The following is a 24,538-nucleotide window of genomic DNA, read 5'->3' as shown; positions in this document are numbered from 1 at the left end:
TGCGGTAAAGTTTCCATAATGCGGTAATTACTGCATATTTTCGGGCTGCTGGACGCTGTGTCCTTAACAACGGATGACTTATCAGCTGTCAACGTGTTCCTCACCGACAGCTGAATGTAAAGAAAACATGTCGGCAATTAAAAATTATGAAAAAAAAATGTGGGGTCCCCCCCCAATGCATACCAGGCCCATCGGGTCTGGTATGAATTTTAAAGGCAGCTCCACGTCAAAATGAAAACACAAAAATGGCATGGGGGCCCCCTCAAAATCCATACCAGACCTTTATCTGAGCATGCAGCCCAGCAGATAAGGAAAGGGAGGGGACCAGCAAGCGCCCCTCCCTCTTGAACCACAGGCCTTCGACAGGGAGGGGGTTCTCTGCCCCCCCCGCTTCAAAGCACCTTGTCCCCATGTTGGGGACAAGGGTCTTTTCCCCATGTTGATGGAGACAAGGGCCTCTTCCCCACAACCCTGGCTCCTGGTTGTGGGCGTTTGTGGGCAGGGGGCTTATCAGAATCTGGAAGCCTCCTTTAACAAGGGGGGCCTAGATCCCGCCCCCCCATGTGAATGAATATGGGGTACATTGTACATTTGTCATTTTTAGTGAATTACATTTTTTTTTACTGTATGCAAAAATGTATGCCAATTAATCTTGTGACCGTATTATTGCATGTGATAATCGTTAATGAATTGACCCCAATGAATGTTGTTGTAAGTGAATATAATGTCATTTGAATTTTTAACAATTTCAAACCTGTGAAAAAGTTGTGCTAATCTGTGCCCTTATCAACCCATTTTAATGTTACACAACCAATTTTTGAAAATGCTTTTTTCCCTGTATGCATCACAGTGTAGTTTAGGAAGGGAGATATACTGTAGCTCTCCTACACCTATGTTCACTTTAAGCTTTACCATTCTCTTACATAAAAGTCACACCAATGTGCAATCATTTTAATCAGCAGACTTTGTTGAGTATAATTTGCAATAAATATATGAGGTTTGCATATGACCTAAAAGTTGCATTGGGAAAAATTACAGGAAAATGCAATTTTTTTAAAATATTTTTTTTTACTTTGTATTCCCAAATTTAAAAAAATGCCCTCTGCCCAGAAAAATATATGTATAACAAGCAGAACTGAGACATTGGCTAATTGAGAAAAAAGCTCTGGGATGCAAGGAGATTTGGAGAGAAAAAGGACTATATATATGATTAAAGTGCATATTTACTTTTATAGGAAAGGTACCGAAAAGCTAAATACATTTTATTTTGTGTAACAGTGTGAATAATAACATTCATAAACATTTATGTGAAAGTACATTGGGATGTCACCCCCTGTGTCATTAGACAGTGCTCTGCCCCAGGGATTGGCACATATTTTCACTTCGTCCTGAAAGGGTAAGGTGACAGTATACTTTTCAGGGGCACCTGTATGGTAGTATTAAGCTAACACTTGTGTTTTTCTCAATAGGACAGAGTTTTATCTCGAAGACATAATTCTTTACCAAACATTGGTTTTCCAACTTTATCTACTCCAAAGCTTAAGGTAAATTATATCAATGGAGAATGATGGCTGTTTTATTTTGAATTATACAAAAATGTCCTACTTGTTTCAACCTGATCTCCAGTCTGTATAGACACATTTGTGGCAAGCTTGTGTTTGCACATTTGAACATTTTTGGAAATTCGGGTTGCATTTATGAAGAAAATAGTCTTTTCATTATAGCAATCAATCTTCTCCCTTCCTCTCCCTAAAGCAGGTTAGAAAATGTGAAGGCGACACTAACTGGTTGCTTGGAGAAAGGAACTGTTCTTTAGTCAAACACTTCACATTTGAGGCCTTTTGTATGTAGACATTTAGAAGTATTCTGTTTCTAAGTACAATTAGGCAAACAAAATGACATACTGGTAGAGGATTCAAATGGAATGAAGTTACTTTGTACTCAGACCTTTTAGGAGTGGTGCTTCTACTTTTTCTTAAAGTTTAAATCTAAATTTTTCTTTCTTTTTTGGTTCTTTTAACCACTTAACATCCTTAGGTCATTTTAAAACATCCTGGACTTGAATTGATTAAAATAAGCTCATGGTTGTAGGCACAGTGTTCTTTTTTTCGGCCGGTGATTGGCTGTTCAGTAAAAGTGATCCAGGTGGCCCAGTGGCTGTAGCCACCCAATCTACAGTAGTGAGAAGAGCCAGTAGTGGTCATTCCTGGGCTCCCCCCTTCCTTTGGGCCAAGTTTTTTACTGCTACATATCTTTGGTTAAAATAACCCAAATCAGTGTATATTACTGTATTTGGTCTTTGTGAACGTTATAGAGTCCACAAGCTATGGTGCCACTGAAAATTGATCACACTTGATGTACTGAGGCCCTGAAATGTCAGGAAAGTACAAATGACTACTTTTCGAAAAGTAGACACCTCAAGGTATTTAGTAAGAGGCATGATGAGTTTTTGAAGTTTTTTTTCCCCCACAATTCTTTGCAAAATGAAGATTTTGTTTTGCAACAAAATTGTCATAATAACAAGTTATTTCACACACACAGCATATGCATACTTGCAACTACACCCCAAAACACATTCTGCTACTCCTCCTGAATATGGTGATACCACATGTATGAGACTTTTGCACTGCCTGGTCACATACAGAGGCCCAACATACAGGGAGCACAAATGACATATATCATTTCTTGACTACCTCCTACCATTTTGAAGGCCCTGGAGCACCAGGACATTAGAAATGCCCAAAAATTACCCAATTTTGGAAAGAAAACACCCCAACCTATTTTCTATGAGGCATAATGAGTCTTTTGAACATGTAATTTTTTTTCCACGCGTTTTTGGCAAATGTGGAAAGAAAATTAAAACGCATTTTTTTTTTAACTCAAAGTTGTCAATTTATAAAGATATTTCGAACACATAGCATGTACGTAACAAAACATACTCCACAAAATACATTCCGCTACTCCTCCTAATTAGGGCTACATACAGAGGCCCAACATGCAGGGAGCACCATCAGGTGTTCTAGGGACATACATTTTACACTTTTGTGAGGCACTGTAGTGGCACTGATGGGCACTGTAGTGGCATGGATGTGGCACAGATGAGAACTGATGTGGCATGGATATTGCACAGATGAGTACAGATGTGGCACGGATAAGCATTGGTGTGGCATGGATGAGCACTGATGAGGCATGGATGTGGCATGGATGAGCACTGATGTGGCACGTATGAGCACTGATGTGGCATGGATAAGCACTGATGTGGCACAGATGAGCACTGATGTGGCACAGTTGAGCACTGATGTGGCACGGATGAGTACTGATGTGGCACGGATGAGCACTGATGTGGCATGGATGTGGCACAGATGAGCACTGATGTTGCATGGATGTGGCACAGATGAGTACTGATGTGGCATCGATGTGGCACAGATGAGTACTGATGTGGCACAGATGAGTTCTGATGTGGCACAGATGAGTACTGATGTATTACAGATGAGTACTAATGTGGCACGGATGAGCACTGATTTGGTATGGATGTGGCATGGATGAGCACTGATGTGACATGTATGAGCACTGATGTGGCATGGATGAGCACTGATGTGGCACGCATGATCACTGATGTGGCACGGATGAGCCATTGATGGGGATGGATGAGCCATGGATCGGGATGGATGAGCCATGAATGAGGATGGATGAGCATATATGAGGATGGATGGATGGGCCATGGATGGGTACAGATCAGCGCTGCGGGAACTTCAGGTACAGCTCACAGTGCTGCTGCACTGCCTCCCCCCTTCCCTCGCACACTGTACCGATTGGTGCGAGGAGATGGGAGAAGCTGAACCAGACATGCTCCGGTTTGATGACATTTGAAAGCTCAGTCAGTGGATGGAGCCATCATGTGGTAAAGGGCCACTGTCATTGGCCCATTACCCCGATCTGTGACGTGTCGGGTCTGGAAGACCCAACAATCACAGGCATTCCCAGGTGCGTGCCCTAGGGGGTGTACGTCCTATGACGCCTTCCCAGAGTTATCCCACCACAATGTAGCCGTAATCTGGCTATAGCTCGGTCAGCGAGTGGTTAAATTTGGGTAATACCCAAGACTGATGCGCCCTCTTTCCTTTGTATTACAGTGTTCCTAATGAGTGCTCACCCGACCCTTAGGAGGCAGCAAAGCCTGTGCCTTTATTGGAAGTATCAAGGACCTGTGATCCACCTACTACCATTGAACTTCTCTTGAGTGCAGAAGATTGTTGTTCTTGTTTCTTTGCATAAATGTGAATGCAAACACACAAAGTTATACATACCTGCTCTGTGCAGTAGTATTGCACAAAGCGGCTCACATCCTCCTCTTCTGGGGTCCCCTGCCAGTGTTCTATTCTCCTCCTCTTCTGTGAATGCCCCCATAGCAAGCCAGCTGCTATTGGCGCATTCATAAGGGCATGCTCCTGAGTCAGGATTGTGTGTGTCCATAGAGACACGCAGCATGGGTTGACCCAGCCTCCTGCTCTCTGCTCACAGTAATTGATTGACATTAGCATTCAACTGTTGGGCCTTTTTTTTTAATACAGGGATATCATTAAGGTTAACACTGTCTTGACTTTAGAACTATTTTAAGGCAATTGGAAGCAACAAGGATTTGCATTGTTTGCATCAGGCTGTGCAACCCATGATCAGAGGGGGTATAAGGTAGGTCAAGGGTCAGCTCTACTTATCTTCTATGTATGTACATTATTTATTACCCTATGTGGGAAAGTCTTTTTTGCTTAATTTTTCCAGAAAATGTGAGCCCTTTATACTATTGCTATTGGCAAAAACTCCTCTTTAGTGATCAGTTTATATTGACCAACGTGCCTGAAAGCAGAACTTTCTTTGCTGTCTTCAGGTATACGCTTAAGAATAAAAGGAAGAAGATAACCGGTTGCTATGAGCAGTACTGTTCTCCATTGCATAATAAAATCTATGCAATCAGATTTTATACTTTTGTCTTTTCCCCCCACAGAAAACACACTCTTCTTCTTCTCCAAATATATTGATCTCCGGGGAAAGTAAATTCCATCTTTCAGCTGACTTTCAAACAAGTATGAAGGAGCTTGCAGCATGGAAGCAGCAACATTACAGGCCATTAGTAGCTGTAACTGTCTGCCCAGGTGAAGAAACAGGGGAGCAGAGCCCCAAAATAATTCCAGGCATCTCGGCACAGATAGCCTTATTTACTGACCAAGACAAAGAGTTGACTTATAAAGAGGTGGGGGCTGTTCCACAACTGACTTTGAAGCATGGCAAAAGGAAGAAATATAAGAAGAAGGGACACTTAGATCCAAAGAAACTGAAAATGATATTACAGGAGCTAAAACGACCACTGCAGATCCCTAAAAGGTAAATTATTCCGATGTAAAAAACAAGACTGTGGATAAGCTGCTGTGCAAATAGATGATGGATTATGAATGATAGCTTATTTTCTGCTATTTGTATTTCCCAAAATTTCCACAGCAGGCTTCACTGAATCTGCAATGTTATAGTGAGTACTGAACACCTGCTCACCAGAAGTGTGTATGTGCGTATTGGAATTCCTAATTCTGAGAAGATACACAATAGGAACAAGAACAAGGGACAAAAAAGAGCTCTGGTTCAGATTTTAGAGGCATATTATGCCCTGTACACACGGCCGGACTTTCCAGCAGACTAGGGTCCGACGGACTTCCCGGCGGAATTCTGACGGAGCTCCGGCGGACTTCCAAATGAATGGACTTGCCCACACACGGACTGAAGTCCGTTCATTTTGACCATGATGAGTTACGACGGGACTAGAAAAGGAAGTCAATCTCGCCGCTTTTATTGCCAAGATTGACACCTTGCTAGCGCCGTCGCCTGGTATGGATTTTAAGGGTAGGCCGTAATGCCGAAAAAAACGGCGTGGGAGTCCCCTCAAAATCGATACCAGATCCTTATCCGAGCATGCAGCCCGGCCGGTTAGGAAAGGGGGTGGGGATGAGCGAGCGCCCCCTCCTCCTGAGCCGTACCTGGCTGCATGCCCTCAACATGGGGAGTGGGTGCTTTGGGGAAGGGGTGCGCCCTGTGGGCCCCCCACCCCAAAGCACCCTGTCCCCATGTTGATGAGGACAATGGCCTTTTCCTGACAACCCTGGCCGCTGGTTGTCGTGGTCTGCGGGGGGGGCTTATCCGTATCCGGGAGCCCCCTTTAATAAGGGGGTCCCCAGATGCCGGCCCCCCACCCTATGTGAAAAAGTATGGGGCATATTGTACCCCTACCCATTCACCTGGGGAAAAAGTGTCAATAAAAAAACTACACTACACAGGTTTTTAAAATAGTTTATTAGGCAGCTCCGGGGGGTCTTCTTCCGACTTCGGGGGTCTTCTTCTGACTTCTCTGCGCTTTACCGGTTCTTCTCCCCCGCTCTCCGGCCTCTTCTACCACTCTCCAGTTCTTCTGCCGGGCTCCTCCGCTATCTTCTTCCAGCTCTTTTGCTAGCGTTGGCGGGGTCTTCTCCTTCGTCATCGCCATCTTCTTCTTCTTCCTTCTTCTGTTCTTCTGATGTTGACACAACGCTCTCTCCCTCTGTAATGCTGTGGACACGCTGCGTATTCGACATATATAGGCATAAGGGGCGGGTCACCGGGTGATGTCACACAGTCCCGGAGGCCTACAGACGAACCGGTTTCCCACTAGGATCTGTGTCCAGCCGAGTTTCAGTGGGAACATTTAAAACATGTTCTATTTCTAAAGTCTATCGGATTTTTGGCATGCAAAGGTCTGATGGAGCCCAAACACGATCAGAATGTCCGACGGATTTGTTCCCGGCATTAGACGGTATATGATTAAAAAACATGAACTTTATTGATACAAAAATTTGTTGTGCAAACAGAACAAGTCTTTATCTTTGGATAGAGCAGGCAGGGTTAAGCTTTTGACAGGTTTTATTGCCATCCCTCTTACCATATGGATTTAGAATGTGATGAAAAATCTGTCCAAAGGGGACAAAGATAAAAAATTAGAAAGCATGGAGTGGTTAGACCTTCTGACAATATTTCTAATTGCTGTCTGTGCTTTTTTGTCCCGATAACAATTACTCTGCACAGAGCTCTTCAGGGACTAACAACCACTGTCCTTATCTGCTCCTTGGTTAAACATGTCAGGTTGGTAGAGGGAATGGATAGCCAATGCTGCCAAACATTATCATGTGCTGGCAATTGTTACTTACCATCTGAAAATTCATATTCCCAATGTTATCCTAGAGCAGTGTTTCTCACCTCCAGTCCTCAAGGCGCCCCAACATGTCATGTTTTCATGATTTCCCTCAGATGAAACGGCTGTGGTAATTACTAAGGCAGTGAAACTGATCAAATCACCTGTGCAAACTAATGGAAAGCCTGAAAACATTACCCCGCTGGGGCGACTGGAGTTGAAAAAAACTGTCCTAGAGAGACACACACTTGTCTTAGCAGCAGGTATAGATTTACTTGGTCACTAAAGCTCCTTATTTAAGCTGGATACACCCTATACAACTTTTGTTAGATTGTTAGATTTCCTTTAGATTTACCTTCAGTTATGTAGTATGAGGACCTGCCTGATTCCATACAAATTGAAAGTGTTGAGGTTTGACCTCCTATTATATGGTTCTAAAAGAAAAAATCTGCAGAAAACTGTATAGTGTTTATCTAGCTTTACTCTTTTGAGTTTTTCTCTATAAGTATAGCTGTCGCCTAACCATGTACACAATTCCCGGATCCGAGCGGACCCTGGGTTTCACACAACTGCAACACAAACGTGGCGTTCAATATACAGGAAGCCCATAGTAATCATATCCAGAAAGTTGGTAAGACGAAAGGAGGAGAAAGGAAGAAGGAGATGTACAAAGGGTCAAGAATAGATTAGATGAGATGTTGAGATTGGAAAGCAGGGGAGGAGTAGGGAGGGTCAGAAGAGAAGAAAAAGAAGACAGAGAAAGGAGGGGGGAGAAGGAAGAAGGGAACGGGTTCACGGGGTGTGCCCAGTCGAGCTCCTACAGCAACAGTAGAGTGACATCGAATCTAGGAGAGTGATGATATTCAATCCAAGGTTGCCAGACCCTAAGAAATTTGGTATGAGTGTCGGAAAGAACAGAAGACAATTTTTCATTGACCATCACATCGTTCAGTCGGTTTTTGACTGCCTCAAAACTCAGGGTTGGGGTTCTCCATGCTCTCGCTATTGTCAGTTTAGTCGCAGTAAAAGATGTTGCGCTAATTGCCATTCTGGGTGTAGTAATGCTGTGATTGATTTACCAAGAAGTGCCTCAAATGGATCTTTTTTAAGGTTTACTCGAAGTAGACTACGGAGTAACGCGTAAACCCTGACCCATAGTCTGCATACCCGCAGGCACATCCACCAAATATGAACTTCAGATTGTTCAATAAAGCTTAGTCAATAAAACCTGGAAGCTGATTTGTTTCTGTGCAGAGCTGCACCAGATTTTGCACGCTCCAGTTTTAGTAAATCCCACCTTTAGTCATCTTTGGAATCTATTATGCATTGTGTACACCCTGAAGAGGGTGCACCCTGGGAACAGGGGTGGGGGTAAAGTAAATTTGTTTTGGTATTTTGATTTAGTGGCGCTTTTTTTTTTTTTTATGCACCGAGTTCTGTTGAGCAATTTAGGCGCGCTGTTTTATATTTTTCATGCAAAATACAATAAAAAGAATTTGAATAAAAAAAAATTCAAGTTTTACAGTCTCTCTTTTAAATGAGACTTTGTGTTCCACTTTCAATTTGGAAGATTTCTGTGACAGAAATTGTCTAGGCTCCATGTTTACAAACCTGAACGTGCAACTGAGGTTTATCTTTTGCTCTTTGATAGAATTTTCTATAAAGATTGAGTATTTCCAGACAAACAATTCATTGTCCCTATACATTATAAGATACTCTGTCCTTTTTCCAAAAGGTTTAAAAAAAAAGCATGTCTACTCATCCTGAGGTTGATTTTCCAGTCTCTCTTTCTGGAAAGGACTTGGCCATCCCTATTGATAAGGCACCGTTCTTTAGGCACCCTACTGACAAAACGTTAGAAGCTCTTGCGTCTACTATCTATTCCTTTTAACGGGATCAACCCTTTTACTAGCCACTTTTCTTACTGGCCAGACTTTAGCCATTTGGTCTAAATCACTGTCATAAACCATGAATCAGACTGAGACAGAAGTACAATTAAATCACACTTGTTTATTAATAAAAAATAAAAAGGTAAATAGAAAAAGCGTAGTCAAGCATAGCCAGAGTCCAGTAACCAGATCGGGTAATCAGCCAGGCCAGAAGTCAGGGATCCAAGTAGAGCAACAGCAATCAGGATAAGGAGCCAGAAGGGATGTCAGCAAGTCAGTCTTTAAACAAACCGCAGGAGATGGTTTCTAGTGATCTGACCAAGGCGAAGGCAAAGGTGAAGTGAGCTGGAAGGCTTTAAGTAGGCGGGTCAGACGAACATCATCAGGAACAGCTGGTAACTTTGGAGAGAGATGAGAGCTGGCAATTAGCCGACAGCTGAGTGGCCAGCCCAGAGAAGGAAGGGCTAAGCCAGCCCTGACAATCACTAAAGTGACCATTGCTTCACAATTTATGTGTGATGCAGTACTGGATGTTTACCTTCTGTTAACATGGGTATCCCTTTCTTCAGTTCGGTTTCGCAGAACAATCTGGCATATGTGCTGGTCAGAGGATGAAGCCTTCAAACAAACAGCAAGAGTCAGCTTTTACCTCAGATGCGCAAGCATAAGATTCAACCACGCCTTCCTGCATAGAAATGCTCCTTTTGTTCCTCAAGGTCAGATTACAGTTCCCAGTGCCTTTTTTCCACCTCCTCAGCTTCTGGAACTTCCACGCGTCCATGGCAATCTGTTGTTATTTTTGCCCACTTCTCTGTTTGAGCTGCTACTTTGCATGATATCATAAGAAATGTGTCCCTCAATGGATGATAGAGAAAAATTATTATTGCCCATTTATGGACAGATCTCTCCCTTCACTACGGTTTTTCTCTTTGGATTACTTGCTACAACTGGTGAGATCTAAGGGGTTATATCTTTAAAGGCCAGACCTCTAGTTTTATTACCTAGTGCCCAATTCTCTTGCAGGCAGCAGTATAACATTTCATTGCTTTATATCATTAAAGCTTTGTCGCTCAATGGACTTCTAGAAATGGATTTTAATGTGAGTACAAAAATACCTTTTTCTGCACCACTTCTATGCACCTGTACTGTTCTCTTCACATTGCTGGCATAGTACTAACATTATTGTGGTGACCTTCCTGCACTGGGCATGCGACATTACAGTCTTATTACTCTGTTGTACTCCCAGTGGAGGACCTGGCACAAGAATTTACTTGGCACCAACAATTGTGCCATGAGAAACTTTTTTTGAGGGCAGTGTATGGGCATGCAGGGTTCTTTTTTTATTAATGTGGTTTTGTTATTACTATGATTTTAAAGCGTATTCTTTTAAATTTGGTTTGCATATTTAAGATTTGCTTTAAACATTAGACATTTGCAGAGTAAAATATTTTGTTTCGGAATTTAGTTTTCGTCTGAAAAATGAATTAATTTAGTTACTCCCGAAATTTGTTTTTATTTATTTAGTTTTTCATTCAAAAATTGCATTCGTCCGAAAATCCACATGAATTACGGTCGAATCTGTCTTTGAAGGCTTATGGTGTCTGTCGAATGTATAAAGAAGATTCGACAGAGCTAGTATATAGCATACTTCCTGTGAACTTTAGAACCCTATTAAAGTCTATGGGACTCCAATGTTCAAAATCTAAAGTGCTAATTTTAAAGGCTAAGGCCGCGTACACACGTGGCGGACTGTCTGGCCAACTTAGTCCGTCAGACAATCCGACGGACAGTCCGTCATACTTTCAAATGAACGGACTTGCCCACACACGGCACTTTTTGAGCGGACTAATACGGCAGACTAAGTCCGCCATACTATCCGCCCTACTTGTGAAATGAACGGACTCGCCCACATACGCGGAGGAAAGTCCGCTCATTTCGAGCGCGTCTCCAGGTAGGCGGGGCCCGCGACGGAGACGTCGCTGGCCCCGCCGCCTGGTATGGACTTAAAGGGGAACCCCAACGCCGAAAAAAATCGGCGTGGGGGTCCCCCCAAAGTCCACAACAGACCCTTGTCCGAGCACGCTACCCGGCCGGCCAGGAAAGGGGGGCGAGCGAGCGCCCCCCTCCTGAGCCGTACCAGGCCGCGTGCCCTCAACATGGGGGGGTGCCTTGGGGAAGGGGGGGCAGCGCGGCCCCCCCACCCCAAAGCACCTTGTCCCCATGTCGATGAGGACAAGGGCCTCTTCCCGACAACCCTGGCCGTTGGTTGTCGGGGTCTGCGGGCGGGGGGCTTATCGGAATCCGGGAGCCCCCTTTAATAAGGGGGCCCCCGGATACCGGCCCCCCACCCTATGTGAATGAGTATGGGTTACAATGTACCCCTACCCATTCACCTGTAAAATAAAAGTACCAAAAAAAAACACAACACACGAGATAAAATATTTTATTGCACAGCTCCGGGGGTCTTCCATCTTCGGGGGTCTTCTCGCCGGACTCCTCCGCTATCTTCTTGTAGCTCTTTTGCTAGCGGAGGATTCCGGCTTTCTTCCTCGCCGCCGGCCTCTTCTCCCGACTTCGGGGGTCTTGTCCCCCTCTTCGGTTCTTCTGCCGGGCCACCGCGCCTTCTTATAGCTCTTTTGCAGGCGGTGGCCCGGTCTTCTGTCGCCGCCGTCGCCGCCGCCTTCCGTTCTTCTTCTTCTTCCTCTTCTTCTTTTCCAGGAGATGTTGCCTCAACGCTCTCTCCGGCCACAATGCCAGGGACGCGCTGCGCGGCCACTTACATAGGGACAATGGGGCGGTGTCACATGGCTTTATGTCACATGGGTTGGTCACATGGGTTGATGTCACATGGGGACTATGACATCGTAAGGGGGCGGGGTCACCATGTGACCAACCCATGTGACATAAAGCCATGTGACACCGCCCCATTGTCCCTATATAAGTGGCCGCGCAGTGCGTCCCTGGCATTCCGGCCGGAGAGATCGTCGAGGCAACATCTCCTGGAGAAGAAGAAGAAGAAGAAGAACGGAAGGGGCGGCGGCGACAGAAGACCGGCAGAAGAACCGAAGAGGGGGACAAGACCCCCGAAGTCGGGAGAAGAGGCCGCCGACGAGGAAGAAAGCCGGACTCCTCCACTAGCAAAAGAGCTACAAGAAGATAGCGGAGGAGTCCGGCGAGAAGACCCCCGAAGACGGAAGACCCCGGAGCTGTGCAATAAAATATTTTATCTCGTGTGTTGTGTTTTTTTTTGGTACTTTTATTTTACAGGTGAATGGGTAGGGGTACATTGTACCCCATACTCATTCACATAGGGTGGGGGGCCGGTATCCGGGGGCCCCCTTATTAAAGGGGGCTCCCGGATTCCGATAAGCCCCCCGCCCACAGACGCCGACAACCAACGGCCAGGGTTGTCGGGAAGAGGCCCTTGTCCTCATCGACATGGGGACAAGGTGCTTTGGGGTGGGGGGGGCCGCGCGGCCCCCCTTCCCCAAGGCACCCCCCCATGTTGAGGGCCTGGTACGGCTCAGGAGGGGGGGCGCTCGCTCGCCCCCCTTTCCTGGCCGGCCGGGTAGCATGCTCGGACAAGGGTCTGTTGTGGACTTGGGGGGGACCCCCACGCCGATTTTTTTCGGCGTTGGGGTTCCCCTTTAATTCCATTCCAGGCGGCGGGGTCAGCGACGTCTCCATCGCGGGCCCCGCCTACCTGGATACCCGCTCAAAATGAGCGGACTTTTCTCCGGGCGGGAAAAGTCCGCTCATTTCAAAAGTAGGGCGGACTGGCACACACACGGGCGGATTGTCCGCCGAAATGCAAGTCCAGCGGACAGTCTTTCCAACATTCCGAAAGACTTAGTCCGTCAGACTGTCCGCTGAAAAAGTCCGCTGAAGCCCACACACGAGCGGACTGTCCGCTGAAATGTGTTTCAGCGGACTAAGTTGGATAGACAGTCCGCCCGTGTGTACGCGGCCTAATATGCAAGTTACTGTCCTAAAAAGTGTTTGGGGACCTGGGTCCTGCCCCAGGGGACATGTATCAATGCAAAATTTTTTTTTAAAAACGGACGTTTTTTCGGGAGCAGTGATTTTAAAGCGGAGGGCTGTTTAAAAAAAAAAAAAAAAAAAAAAGTCAGCAGCTGCAAACACTGCAGCTGCTGACTTAATCAGCCCACTTACCTGTCCAGGGCGTCCGCGATGTCGGCCGCCCGAGGCCGCCCCGTCCCTCGGCTCTCGGGTCCCGGCGCCGCCATTCCTTGTAAGGGAAACAGGCAGTGGAGCCTTACGGCTTCACTGCCCGTTTCCTACTGCGCATGCGCAAGTCACGCAGCGCTTTGTGAATTGGACGCGCTGTGTTCTGGAACACACAGTTCCCAGAACACAGCGCGACCCATTACCCAGAAGACGCTGCACGGAGGAGAGAAGAAAGAAGATCTCCGCGGTGGAGGAAGAGGAAGATTAGGATTATGTGCCTAGCAACAGGCACTTCTGGTAAGTAATAAAAAAAAAAATTTTTCATTTTTTTTTTTTCGATTTTTTTGTAATTTTTAATATTTTTATTTTTTTCAGGGTGGCCCTCCACTTTAATTATGACTAAAGTGAAACAATAAAAGTGTAATATTCCTTTAAATTTCGTAGCTGGGGGTTGTGTATAGTATGCCTGTGAAGGGGCACATGTTTCTGGTGCTTAGAACTGTGCCTGCACAAAGTGTAATTTATGCAGGAAAAAAAGTCCTTTAAAATCACTTGCAGCTATTATGAATTGTCGGCTCCGTAATACAGAGAACACTCATTGAAAGTCATTGATTCATAATAGCTGGGAGTGATTTTAAAGGACTTTTTTTCCTGCATAAATGACACTTTGTGCAGGGACAGTTCTAAGCACCAGAAACATGCGCCCCTTCACAGGCATACTATACACACCCCCCAGCTACGAAATTTAAAGGAATATTACACTTTTATTGTTTCACTTTAATCATTATTAAAATCACTGCTTCTGAAAAAACGTCTGTTTTTAAAACTTTTTTTTGCATTGATACATGTCCCCTGGGGCAGGACCCAGGTCCCCAAACACTTTTTAGAACAGTAACTTGCAGAATCTTTTCTCTCGGTCAAATCTTTTTTCTCTTGTTGAATATTTTCTCTATATAATCTTGGACTAATAGAGGTAAGGTTAGGCACATTCGACCACAGGTTCTATAGACACAGATTGTTATTGTCAGAGTCACGTCGAATCTCCTATTCTATATCGAACTGTTGTAACAAGGAAAACGAAAATAAAGCATTTATTTATGTCGAATCTTTCGTTTTTCGGATTCTGTGCTTTCGTTATCGTTTGTCAAAACGAAAACGAAAATACCTGAAATTCGGACGAAAATGCATTCGGATGAAAACGAATGCACATGTCTATTAAACATACCATTAAAACCATCTACACATTACAATCTATTCACCACAAGTCTTAGCATACACCATGCAGCATCAAATGACAATGTCAGTATAATGGGATTATACTGTACTTGCACATGAAATACAATAATGGGCAGCAGGAACTATGTATGTACACAAGACAGATGTAACTTTCCTTCTTTGGGTGGATCTGTAATACTTATTCCAGGAGCTCACTCGGCTAGCCTTTCAGGGGATTATCCCCCTTATTTTCATTTGAGGAATAGCACATCCATTAGTGTCAATTCCTTTATTTTCCTTTTACATAGGATTGTGTCCATTATACCACATGCCTTTTGTTTGTCCCGGTCCTCCATTTTACCGCTAATTGTGGTCATCTCCTGGATATTGCAGTTCTGTCCAGCCCTTTGTCTGCCCCAAGACCTATACATTTGCATGAATTTTGACATACCACCAGATGAATTTCAACACATAAACCTAACTGTCCTGAAGAAGAAAAAGTCTACTGCGAAATGTGTTCAGTTGGTATACACCAGATCATGATGGGTGTCCATTTCCAATCCTTTGTTGATAAAAGATTGGTTTTATATTAGTGTCTTCGCCTCATGTTGTGCCTAGAAAGTCTCCTAATGTTGAACAAATTCTTGTTCTTTTTGTCTTTTGTCCACATAAAATACAAATATTTGTAGTCAAAATTACAGCTCTGGCTTATATTTATATCCATACAGATCTGTGTCCGTTGAAAGAATGCCCATTGGTTCAAGACCCACTCAGCATCTGCGGAGCTCCAGTCTCCCTCGCCAGTTAGACTTTTCATCCTTCATAAGAACACACGGTGGTGCCCAAACCAATCAGGATCTTCGAGAATGGGTGAGAGACATCTGGAATAGTTGGTTTGATGAAGTTTTTCCACCAAGTCAGGCGTCTATGGAAGATGAAGTACAGTACTTTGATATAGCTGGTCCTGCGATTCTGCCTGATCCTGAAAAAAAGGAGACCTCATGGACAGCAGGCATGGATTCAGTACCGCCTGTTCTTGTAGAGGACCCAGCAGCATCTGTGCAAGATGTGGAGAGTGAGATTTCCTATCTCACCAGTTTAATAGAGAAGCAGGAGAGACCATCTGTATTCCACTACTGCAGAAGAGGCGCCCTGCACAGAAAACTAGGAAATCTACACCTCGCCTTGCAAGATTTAGATATGGTAAGAAGAAAACGTTAAAAAAAATTCCTAACATTTATTTATGAAAGTTGACCTGTGAGGATGTTCTTGCTGTCTTAATGTATGTGCAGACTGGGGGCTGTCATCCTGATCCTCGCATCACTACCTAGTAAGCCACTGCCCTGGAACAATAATACATGAAGGTTCAGACTTTTTAGATTAAAAGTGTATTTAAACTTACAATAAATGTTGTCTTTTTGGTTCCTTTAGATCTGTTCGGTGTAAAAAAATTAGAAATCTTGTGTGCTGATAGCTTCTTATACTCTTTGTTTGGAATGTTATGAGTTAGCATTGTTCCCAGCTATCTTCCTGGACTTTGTGTATCCCTAACACACTACTTATCATAGGGTGACAACACAGCTTGGTACATTTGTCATCCTAGGACAGGAAGTGAGTTCATGGCAGGTTTATCAGTTTAAAGGAGGAAAAAAAAGCGTCAAAAAGGAAAACAAATACAGCCACCACATCTAAGCACTGGTAAGCTACATTATTTGAGATATATATATATATATATATATATATATATATATATATATATATATATAGTGCCTTGAAAAAGTACCCCTTGAAATTTTCCACATTTTGTCAAACACATAGTTGAAAAATGTGTTTCCTGCAAACAAGCTATATCTATCAGCTGTCTCTTGAGATATTTAGCGAGAAGAAGTAATAAGATTAAATGGTTCCACCAAACACAACCCCTGTGGACACCAGAAGAGAGAGAAAAAAAAAAAAGGGAAGGAGAGGCCAGTAAAGGACAAGAGAAGATTATGTAATGAAACAAAAAAAGGGCGAGTAAAACTTGGAGTAGAATAAATCCATTTAACATAGTTGTCACTATTATCGGGGCAAAAAGTCCATTGGAGGTATGGCGCTTAACCAAGACTAATGTCCTACCCAAGTTTCAGCACATCTGGGGGAGCAGTAGTCCATCAGAACCACTCGGCATCTAATACAGTCAATTAACGGAAAGAAAGACACATAATATATGTAAACAATTATGTAAAGGTGTAACAGTTAGGCTGCTTTCACACTGGGGCGGGAGCAGCGTCGGCGGTAAAGCGCCGCTATTTTTAGCGGCGCTTTACCGTCGTTTTAGCGGCGGTGTGCGGGCGCTAGCGGGGTGGTTTTAACCCCCGCTAGCGGCCGAAAAGGGGTTAAACCCGCCCGCAAAGCGCCGATGCAGCGGCGCTTTGCCGGCGGTATTGCCGCGGTGTCCCATTGATTTCAATGGGTAGGAGCGGTATAGGAGCGGTGAATACACCGCTCCTTCACCGCTGCAAAGATGCGGCTAGCAGGACTTTTTTCACCGTTCTGCCAGCGCATCGCTCCAGTGTGAAAGCCCTCCGGCTTTCACACTGGAGTTAAAGGGGCCGGTTTTTTTCAGGCGTTACACAGGCGCTATTTTTAGCGCTGTAACACCTGAATACCGCCCCAGTGTGAAAGCAGCCTTAGGAAAAAGGCATTGGCTCAAGCAAGATAGTATATTTATTCAACTAAGATTACTATGGGCTATCCTCACGTAAGTAGGCAAGGCAGAGAGCAAATATACTGTTAACAAAGCTACTAGAAATCAGAACATTTCAATGTGACCACAACATGGTCAATAACCCTGTTCAAGATAACACTAAACATCACAGCCCAGGTCTGCTAGTTGTTACCACAAAGGTAATAGAGCACAGCCAGAAGCCCATGATGAGCATGCGGTCCCCCCAACAACCAGGTGTAGACCACCTGATCACCACCGAGTAAATCTCAGTTGTAAGCGATTGGGTGGTTTTTTCTCCACAACTTTATCCCTGACCTGTCTGGTGTGTACATTGGCCTTCACAATGCTGTGTGTTCTCTAAGGTTCTCTAACAGACATCTGAGGGCTTAAGAGAACAGCTGTATTTATACTGAGATTAAATTACACACAGGTGGACTCTAGTTACTAATTAGGTGACTTCTGAAAACAAATGGTTCCACTAGATTTTAGTTAGGGCTATCAGAGTAAAGGGGACTGAATACAAATGCACGGCACACTTTTCAGATATTTATTTGTAAAACATTTTGAAAACCATTTATCATTTTCCTTCCACTTCACAATTATGTGCCACTTTGAGTTGGTCTATCACATAAAATCCCAATAAAAAAAATTCAAATGTTTTGGTTGTAACATGGCAACATGTGGAAAATTTCAAGGGGTGTGTGTGTGTGTGTGTGTGTGTGTGTATATATATATATATATATATATATATATATATATATATATATATATATATATATATATATATATATATTGTACAGGACGCCAAGGTTGGGTCCTGGACGGGTGCTATGTAGCGCCTATATTCGGGATGTGGTCCCTTTAAGGGAATCCTGGTAGGCCTCAGGGGGTCACCCAAAAATGGGTGACAAATTCCGGGGATAGTTTTGGGAGAAGACTGACTCGCGGTCCTCTATATTTAAGAGAGATAGTTGGGACCCGGAATTTGGGAGGCTCTGAAGTGACATTTGGGTGGGAAAGAGCCTCCCTCCCTGACCACAGGGATTCGGCCCACAGGGGGTTAACAGCCTCCAAGAAGACAGCCTATAAGACAGGAAATAGTAGAGAGGTGGTGGTGAGGAGGAGAAGGAGATGAACACCTGTCTGAGGAGCTGTCTGGCTGTGTTGTTGTATTGCTGTTTTGCTGTTTTGGAGGCTTCAAAAAGATCTCTGCAAGGACTCTAAAGAAACTTTTTGGTGAAGACCTGACTACAGAACTATAGGTGCTTTCTTTTCGTATTATTTGTGCTGAAGATAAGCAGACTTTAATTTACATTTGTTTTTTATAAATAAATATATTTTGGTATCACCTTATACCGGTTTATGTACTTAGTCCAGCGGAGCTAGTATCCCCAAACTTTACAATATATATATATATATATATATATATATATATATATATATATATATATATATATATATATACTGTATATATATATATATATATATATATATATATATATATATATATATATATATATACATATACATGTCAGGTTTCTATGATGCGAAAAAGTTAGACAAAGATGAATCATTTCAGAACTTTCCACCTTTAATGTGACCTATAAACTCAGTTGAAAAACAAACTGAAATCTTTTTTTTTTGGGGGGGTGGGGAGTAAAAGGGAAAAACTAAAATAATGTGGTTCTATAAGTGTGCACACCCTCTTATAACTGGGGATGTAGCTGTGTTCCTAATTAAGCAATCACTTTCAAACTCATGTTAAATAGGAGTCAGTACACACCCGCCATCATTAAAAGTGCCTCTGATTAAACCCAAATAAAGTTTAGCTGTTCTAGTAACTATAAATAAAAATATTTTGGTTTCACCTTATACCGGTTTATGCACTTAGTCCTGCGGAGCTAGAATCCCCAATCTTTACAACTGGTGGAGAATGCGGGCAAAAGTGCATTTGCAGCCACAAAAATCTTTTTAAAACTGACATTTAAAAAAGAGGCTGTGTACAAATTGCATGTCTTGGGTGAAGCCAGCCCAGACGCTGCAAGCAGCAGGCAAAGACATGGAGGAGGTCATCAGGGCTTTGGCACAAGCCACCGTGACCCGGCAGCAAGCTTCAGCAGACGCAAACCGTCGCCATGAGGAAGCGATGGCTCAGCAGCAGCAGGCCCTGGCACAGGTCATAGCTGCACAACAGGAAAGCACACGGCTGCTACCCGCCCAGTTTACTGCTCAGCAGGAGTCCACTCAAGCACAGGTGGCTGCCTTGCAGGAGGCAGTACAGCGGCTGGCTCAGGGACGTGAACAAGCGGCTGTCGCCACTGGCAACCAGGTGTCTGTGAGGGCCAGCCATTTTTTACAAAAAGTAATGCCCAGCGATGATGTACAGGCCTTTCTCACCACCTTTGAGAGGATAGCGGAGAGAGAGGGGTGGCCCCGTGACCAATGGGCCGGCATTATCTCCCCTTTCCTCACCGGTGACCCGCAAAAGGCCTATTTTGACCTCCCAGCGGAACATATCAGCGACTATGAGCGTCTGAAGGCAGAGATCCTGGCCCGCCTAGGAGTGACCACAGCTGTCCGGGCTCAGAGGGTGCATCGCTGGCGGTACAAACCTGACCGACCACCCAGGTCGCAAATGCATGAACTGGTTCAGCTGGTTAAAAAATGGCTGCTGCCAGAAAAACTGTCAGGCCCACAGATGGTGGAATGAATAGTGATGGACTGGTACCTGCGGTCCCTGCCAGATGACCTACAGCGCTGGGTAAGCCATGGAGACCCCGCAACCGCTGACCAGCTGGTGGAGTTGGTTGAAAGGTACACCATGGTGGAGGACCTGCTTGGGCCTGCCAGGCGTAGGGAACCCACACCAAGGGCAACCAGACCAGCCATAGCGCCTAGGAGAGAAGCCCTACCAGACGTTGGGATCCGCAAAACCGCATCGTCTGCTACAGAACCTCGAAGAGTGGTTCCTGTCCCAAGAACAGGAGACCTACAGTGTTGGCGATGTCGGTCCTGGGGACATACCCGGGCGCAATGCCCACTTCAGGAGGAGCCTATGGACTGCGGGAGTGGTCGAAGAAGCTCCTTCTACGTGCAAAGAGTCTGCACCACTTACCTGGATCCAATTGCAGGACAGTTTGAGTGTGAAGTGTGGGTGAACCACCTTCCTGCCAGGGCGCTACTGGACTCTGGTAGCATGGTAACATTGGTACATGCCAGGGTGATTGGGAGACTTGGCCCTGTAAGGAAAACCCTACGGGTAGTGTGCATCCATGGGGACACCAAGGAGTACCCCATGGTTTCGGTGACTGTGTCCTATGGCCATACCTCAGTGACCCAAGAGGTCGGGGTAGTGAGAAGCCTAATACATGACATTATAGTGGGGCGGAACTGTCCACTATTTTTTGAACTGTGGAGCCAGGTACAGATGGGGCTGCCAGGACAGCCAGGAGAGTCTGAGGGACCTGCGCCTGAAACCCACACAACCCACCCCACTGATACAGAGATACCCATTATTGATAATGATACTGTAGAGAATATTAAGTTGAAGGATGTGTCTGTTTCAGATTGCAAAACCGAGTTAAACTCTGAGGGGGGGGGGGGGGAGTCTTCCCATTACAAGTTATGCTGGAGGAGGATGATGAGGAGCTCTCACCATTGCAGTCCCCGGTTGAGGAAAGTGAAGGGGAAACATCCTCAAGGCCAGTACACCCAGATCTAGATGTACCTAGGGGTGCGTTTGGCACCGCCCAGTTGCGGGATCCTACCTTGGTCAATGCCCGAGAGCAGGTTTCTGTTGTGGATGGGGTCTCACAAATGCCAGGAGCAGATCAGAGGTTTCCTCATTTTGTGTTAAAGAGGAACTTGCTTTATCGAGTGGCTGAAAGCCGTGGGGAAACTATAGAGCAGTTGCTGGTTCCCCAACCGTATAGGCGAATGCTACTCGATCTAGCCCACAACGACGCACTGGGAGGACACTTGGGGGCAGAGAAAACAGAGGCCAGGATAACCGACCGGTTTTACTGGCCAGGGGTGAAGGTTGAGGTTAAAAGATATTGTGCATCTTGTCCCGTTTGCCAGTTAACTGCTCCAGTGCCCCACTATAGAAGCCCTCTGGTACCCTTACCAATTATTGAGGTTCCATTCGAGCGGATCGCTATGGATCTCATGGGACCCCTGGTAAAATCGGCAAGGGGGCACCAGTATATATTAGTCATCCTAGACTACGCAACCAGGTACCCAGAAGCAGTTCCTTTGAGGAAAACTTTCTCTAAAGCCATTGCCTGGGAACTATTTCAAATGTTTTCGCGAACTGGTTTTCCCAAAGAGATATTAACGGACCAGGGCACCCCTTTTATGTCAAAGGTGATGGCGGACCTGTGCAAACTGTTTCAAATCAATCAGTTGCGGACGTCCGTCTATCACCCGCAGACCGATGGCCTAGTTGAGAGGTTTAACAAAACTTTAAAGACCATGCTAAAAAGAGTCGTCCAGAAGGACGGGAAGGATTGGGATATGTTACACCCTGCCCTTTTGTTTGCCATCCGGGAGGTTCCACAAGCATCCACGGGCTTCTCCCAATTTGAGCTAGTGCATGGGCGATGGCCTCGGGGGTTGCTAGATCTGGTAAAGGAAACGTGGGAAAGTGAGTCCTCACCACACAAAACCATAGTAGAGCATATCTCTCAAATGCGAGAGAGGGTGGCTAAGGTGATGCCGCTGGTGAGGGAGCACATGCAGAGGGCTCAGGAAGCCCAAAAAAGGGTGTATAACCGGTCTGCGAAAGTCAGACAGTTTCAAGTAGGAGACCGGGTGGCTGTCCTAATACCCACAGTGGAGAGCAAGTTCTTGGCCAAGTGGCAAGGCCCATTTGAGATAGTGGAAAAAGTGGGGGAGGTAAACTACAAGGTACACCAGCCAGGGAAAAGGAAACCATACCAGATCTACCACGTGAATTTGTTGAAACCCTGGAGAGACAGAGACCAGGTATCCGCGGTGGTAGCGGTACAGTCAGGAGACCATGCAGGGATCGACCTGGTGCAGGTGGCTGCTACCTTAACTAGACCCCAAACCCAGCAAGCAAAGTAGTTTCTTCAAAGAAATAGGGACATGTTTTCAGGGTTGCTGGAACTCACCAATGTCATCAAACCCAACGGCACTCTTCGCTTCTGCAATGATTTTAGAAAACTGAATGAAATCTCCAAGTTTGATGCTTATCCCATGCCATGGGTAGGTGAGCTCATTGAGAGGTTGGGGCCTGCCAGGTATATTACCACGCTGGACCTCACAAATGGGTACTGGCAGATTCCCCTGACCAAGGAAGCTAGGGAGAAAACGGCCTTCTCTACCCCGGAAGGCCACTTCCAGTACAAACGAATGCCATTTGGTTTACACTCTGCCCCCGCTACGTTCCAAAGGGCCATGGACAAAACTTTGCGTCCACATCATCGGTATGCTTGGGTTTATTTGGATGACATCGTCATCTTCAGCCCTGATTGGGAGTCACATCTTCCCCGAGTTCAGGCAGTCGTAGACTCCTTGAGAAGAGCAGGATTCACCATCAATCCAGAAAAATGTACAGTTGGGGTGGAGGAAGCCAAGTACCTAGGGTACATTGTGGGTAGAGGGCTGGTAAAGCCCCAAATGAGTAAAGTGAAATCCATACAGGACTGGCCCCTAACCAAGAAGCAGGTCAGAGCATTTTTGGGCATAGTTGGCTACTACCGGAGGTTTATCCCCAACTTTGCCACCATTGCTGCACCCTTGACTGACCTGACCAAAGGCAGAAAGTCAGTGATGGTAAAATGGAATGACGATGCCGAAAAACTTTTCAGAAGCTTAAGACGGCATTGTGCCAGGATCCGGTGCTTGTTGCTCCAGACTTTACTAAGGATTTTGTAGACAGACAGACGCTTCAAATGAGGGGTTAGGAGCAGTCCTGTCGCAGGTAATCAACGGGGAAGAGCACCACGTAGTTTTTCTAAGTAGAAAGCTGACGGCAGCGGAGAAAAACTACGTGGTGGTGGAGCGGGAGTGTCTTGCCATTAAGTGTGCCTTGGACTCCTTGCGGTATTTCCTCCTAGGCAGAAGGTTTCGCCTGGTATCCGACCACGCCCCACTGACCTGGATGAGGCAAAATAAACACACTAATGCCAGAGTAATGAGGTGGTTCCTGTCTCTCCAGAAGTTCAATTTTGTGGTGGAGCACAGATCCGGGAGACTACATCAGAATGCCGATGCCCTCTCCCGGGTCCACTGTATGGTGTCAAATGGTGCCTCCAACACCTCCGCGTTGAGGCAGAGGGGGGGATATGTACAGGACGCCAAGGTTGGGTCCTGGACGGGTGCTATGTAGCGCCTATATTTGGGATGTGGTCCCTTTAAGGGAATCCTGGTAGGCCTCAGGGGGTCACCCAAAAATGGGTGACAAATTCCGGGGATAGTTTTGGGAGAAGACTGACTCGCGGTCCTCTATATTTAAGAGAGATAGTTGGGACCCGGAATTTGGGAGGCTCTGAAGTGACATTTGGGTGGGAAAGAGCCTCCCTCCCTGACCACAGGGATTCGGCCCACAGGGGGTTAACAGCCTCCAAGAAGACAGCCTATAAGACAGGAAGTAGTAGAGAGGTGGTGGTGAGGAGGAGAAGGAGATGAACACCTGTCTGAGGAGCTGTTTGGCTGTGTTGTTGTATTGCTGTTTTGCTGTTTTGGAGGCTGCAAAAAGATCTCTACAAGGACTCTAAAGAAACTTTTTGGTGAAGACCTGACTACAGAACTATAGGTGCTTTCTTTTCGTATTATTTGTGCTGAAGATAAGCAGACTTTAATTAAAAATTTTTTTTGTATGCTGAAGAAAAGCTTTATTTTTGATTTAACTGTAAATAAATATATTTTGGTTTCACCTTATACCGGTTTATTCACTTAGTCCAGCGGAGCTAGTATCCCCAAACTTTACAATATATATATATATATATATATATATATATATATATATATATATATATATATATATATATATATATATACATATACATATACATGTCAGGTTTCTATGATGCGAAAAAGACAAAGATGAATCATTTCAGAACTTTCCACCTTTAATGTAACCTATAAACTCAGTTGAAAAACAAACTGAAATCTTTTTTTTTTGGGGGGGTGGGGAGTAAAAGGGAAAAACTAAAATAATGTGGTTCTATAAGTGTGCACACCCTCTTATAACTGGGGATGTAGCTGTGTTCATAATTAAGCAATCACTTTCAAACTCATGTTAAATAGGAGTCAGTACACACCCGCCATCATTAAAAGTGCCTCTGATTAAACCCAAATAAA

The 24,538-nt window shown here is 45.0% G+C and overlaps 1 protein-coding gene across 1 annotated transcript in view; it reads left to right on the top strand.

The window, feature by feature from the left end:
• Positions 1-24,538, top strand: part of TTC6 (tetratricopeptide repeat domain 6) — a 308,030-nt gene that overhangs the window by 92,266 nt on the left and 191,226 nt on the right. Inside the window, exons 10-12 of the mRNA XM_077464674.1 lie at positions 1,470-1,544; positions 5,003-5,379; positions 15,228-15,702. Coding sequence (XP_077320800.1) covers positions 1,470-1,544; positions 5,003-5,379; positions 15,228-15,702 — 927 coding nt within the window. The remainder of the gene's footprint in view (positions 1-1,469; positions 1,545-5,002; positions 5,380-15,227; positions 15,703-24,538) is intronic.

This window comes from Lithobates pipiens, unplaced genomic scaffold (genome assembly GCF_037356315.1).
Source record: "Lithobates pipiens isolate NorthernLeopardFrog02 unplaced genomic scaffold, aLitPip1_a1.2 Scaffold_30, whole genome shotgun sequence".
NCBI classification, from domain to species: domain Eukaryota; kingdom Metazoa; phylum Chordata; class Amphibia; order Anura; family Ranidae; genus Lithobates; species Lithobates pipiens.
Note: the sequence above shows the minus strand (reverse complement) of the source record. Positions and strands in the feature narration are given on the sequence as shown.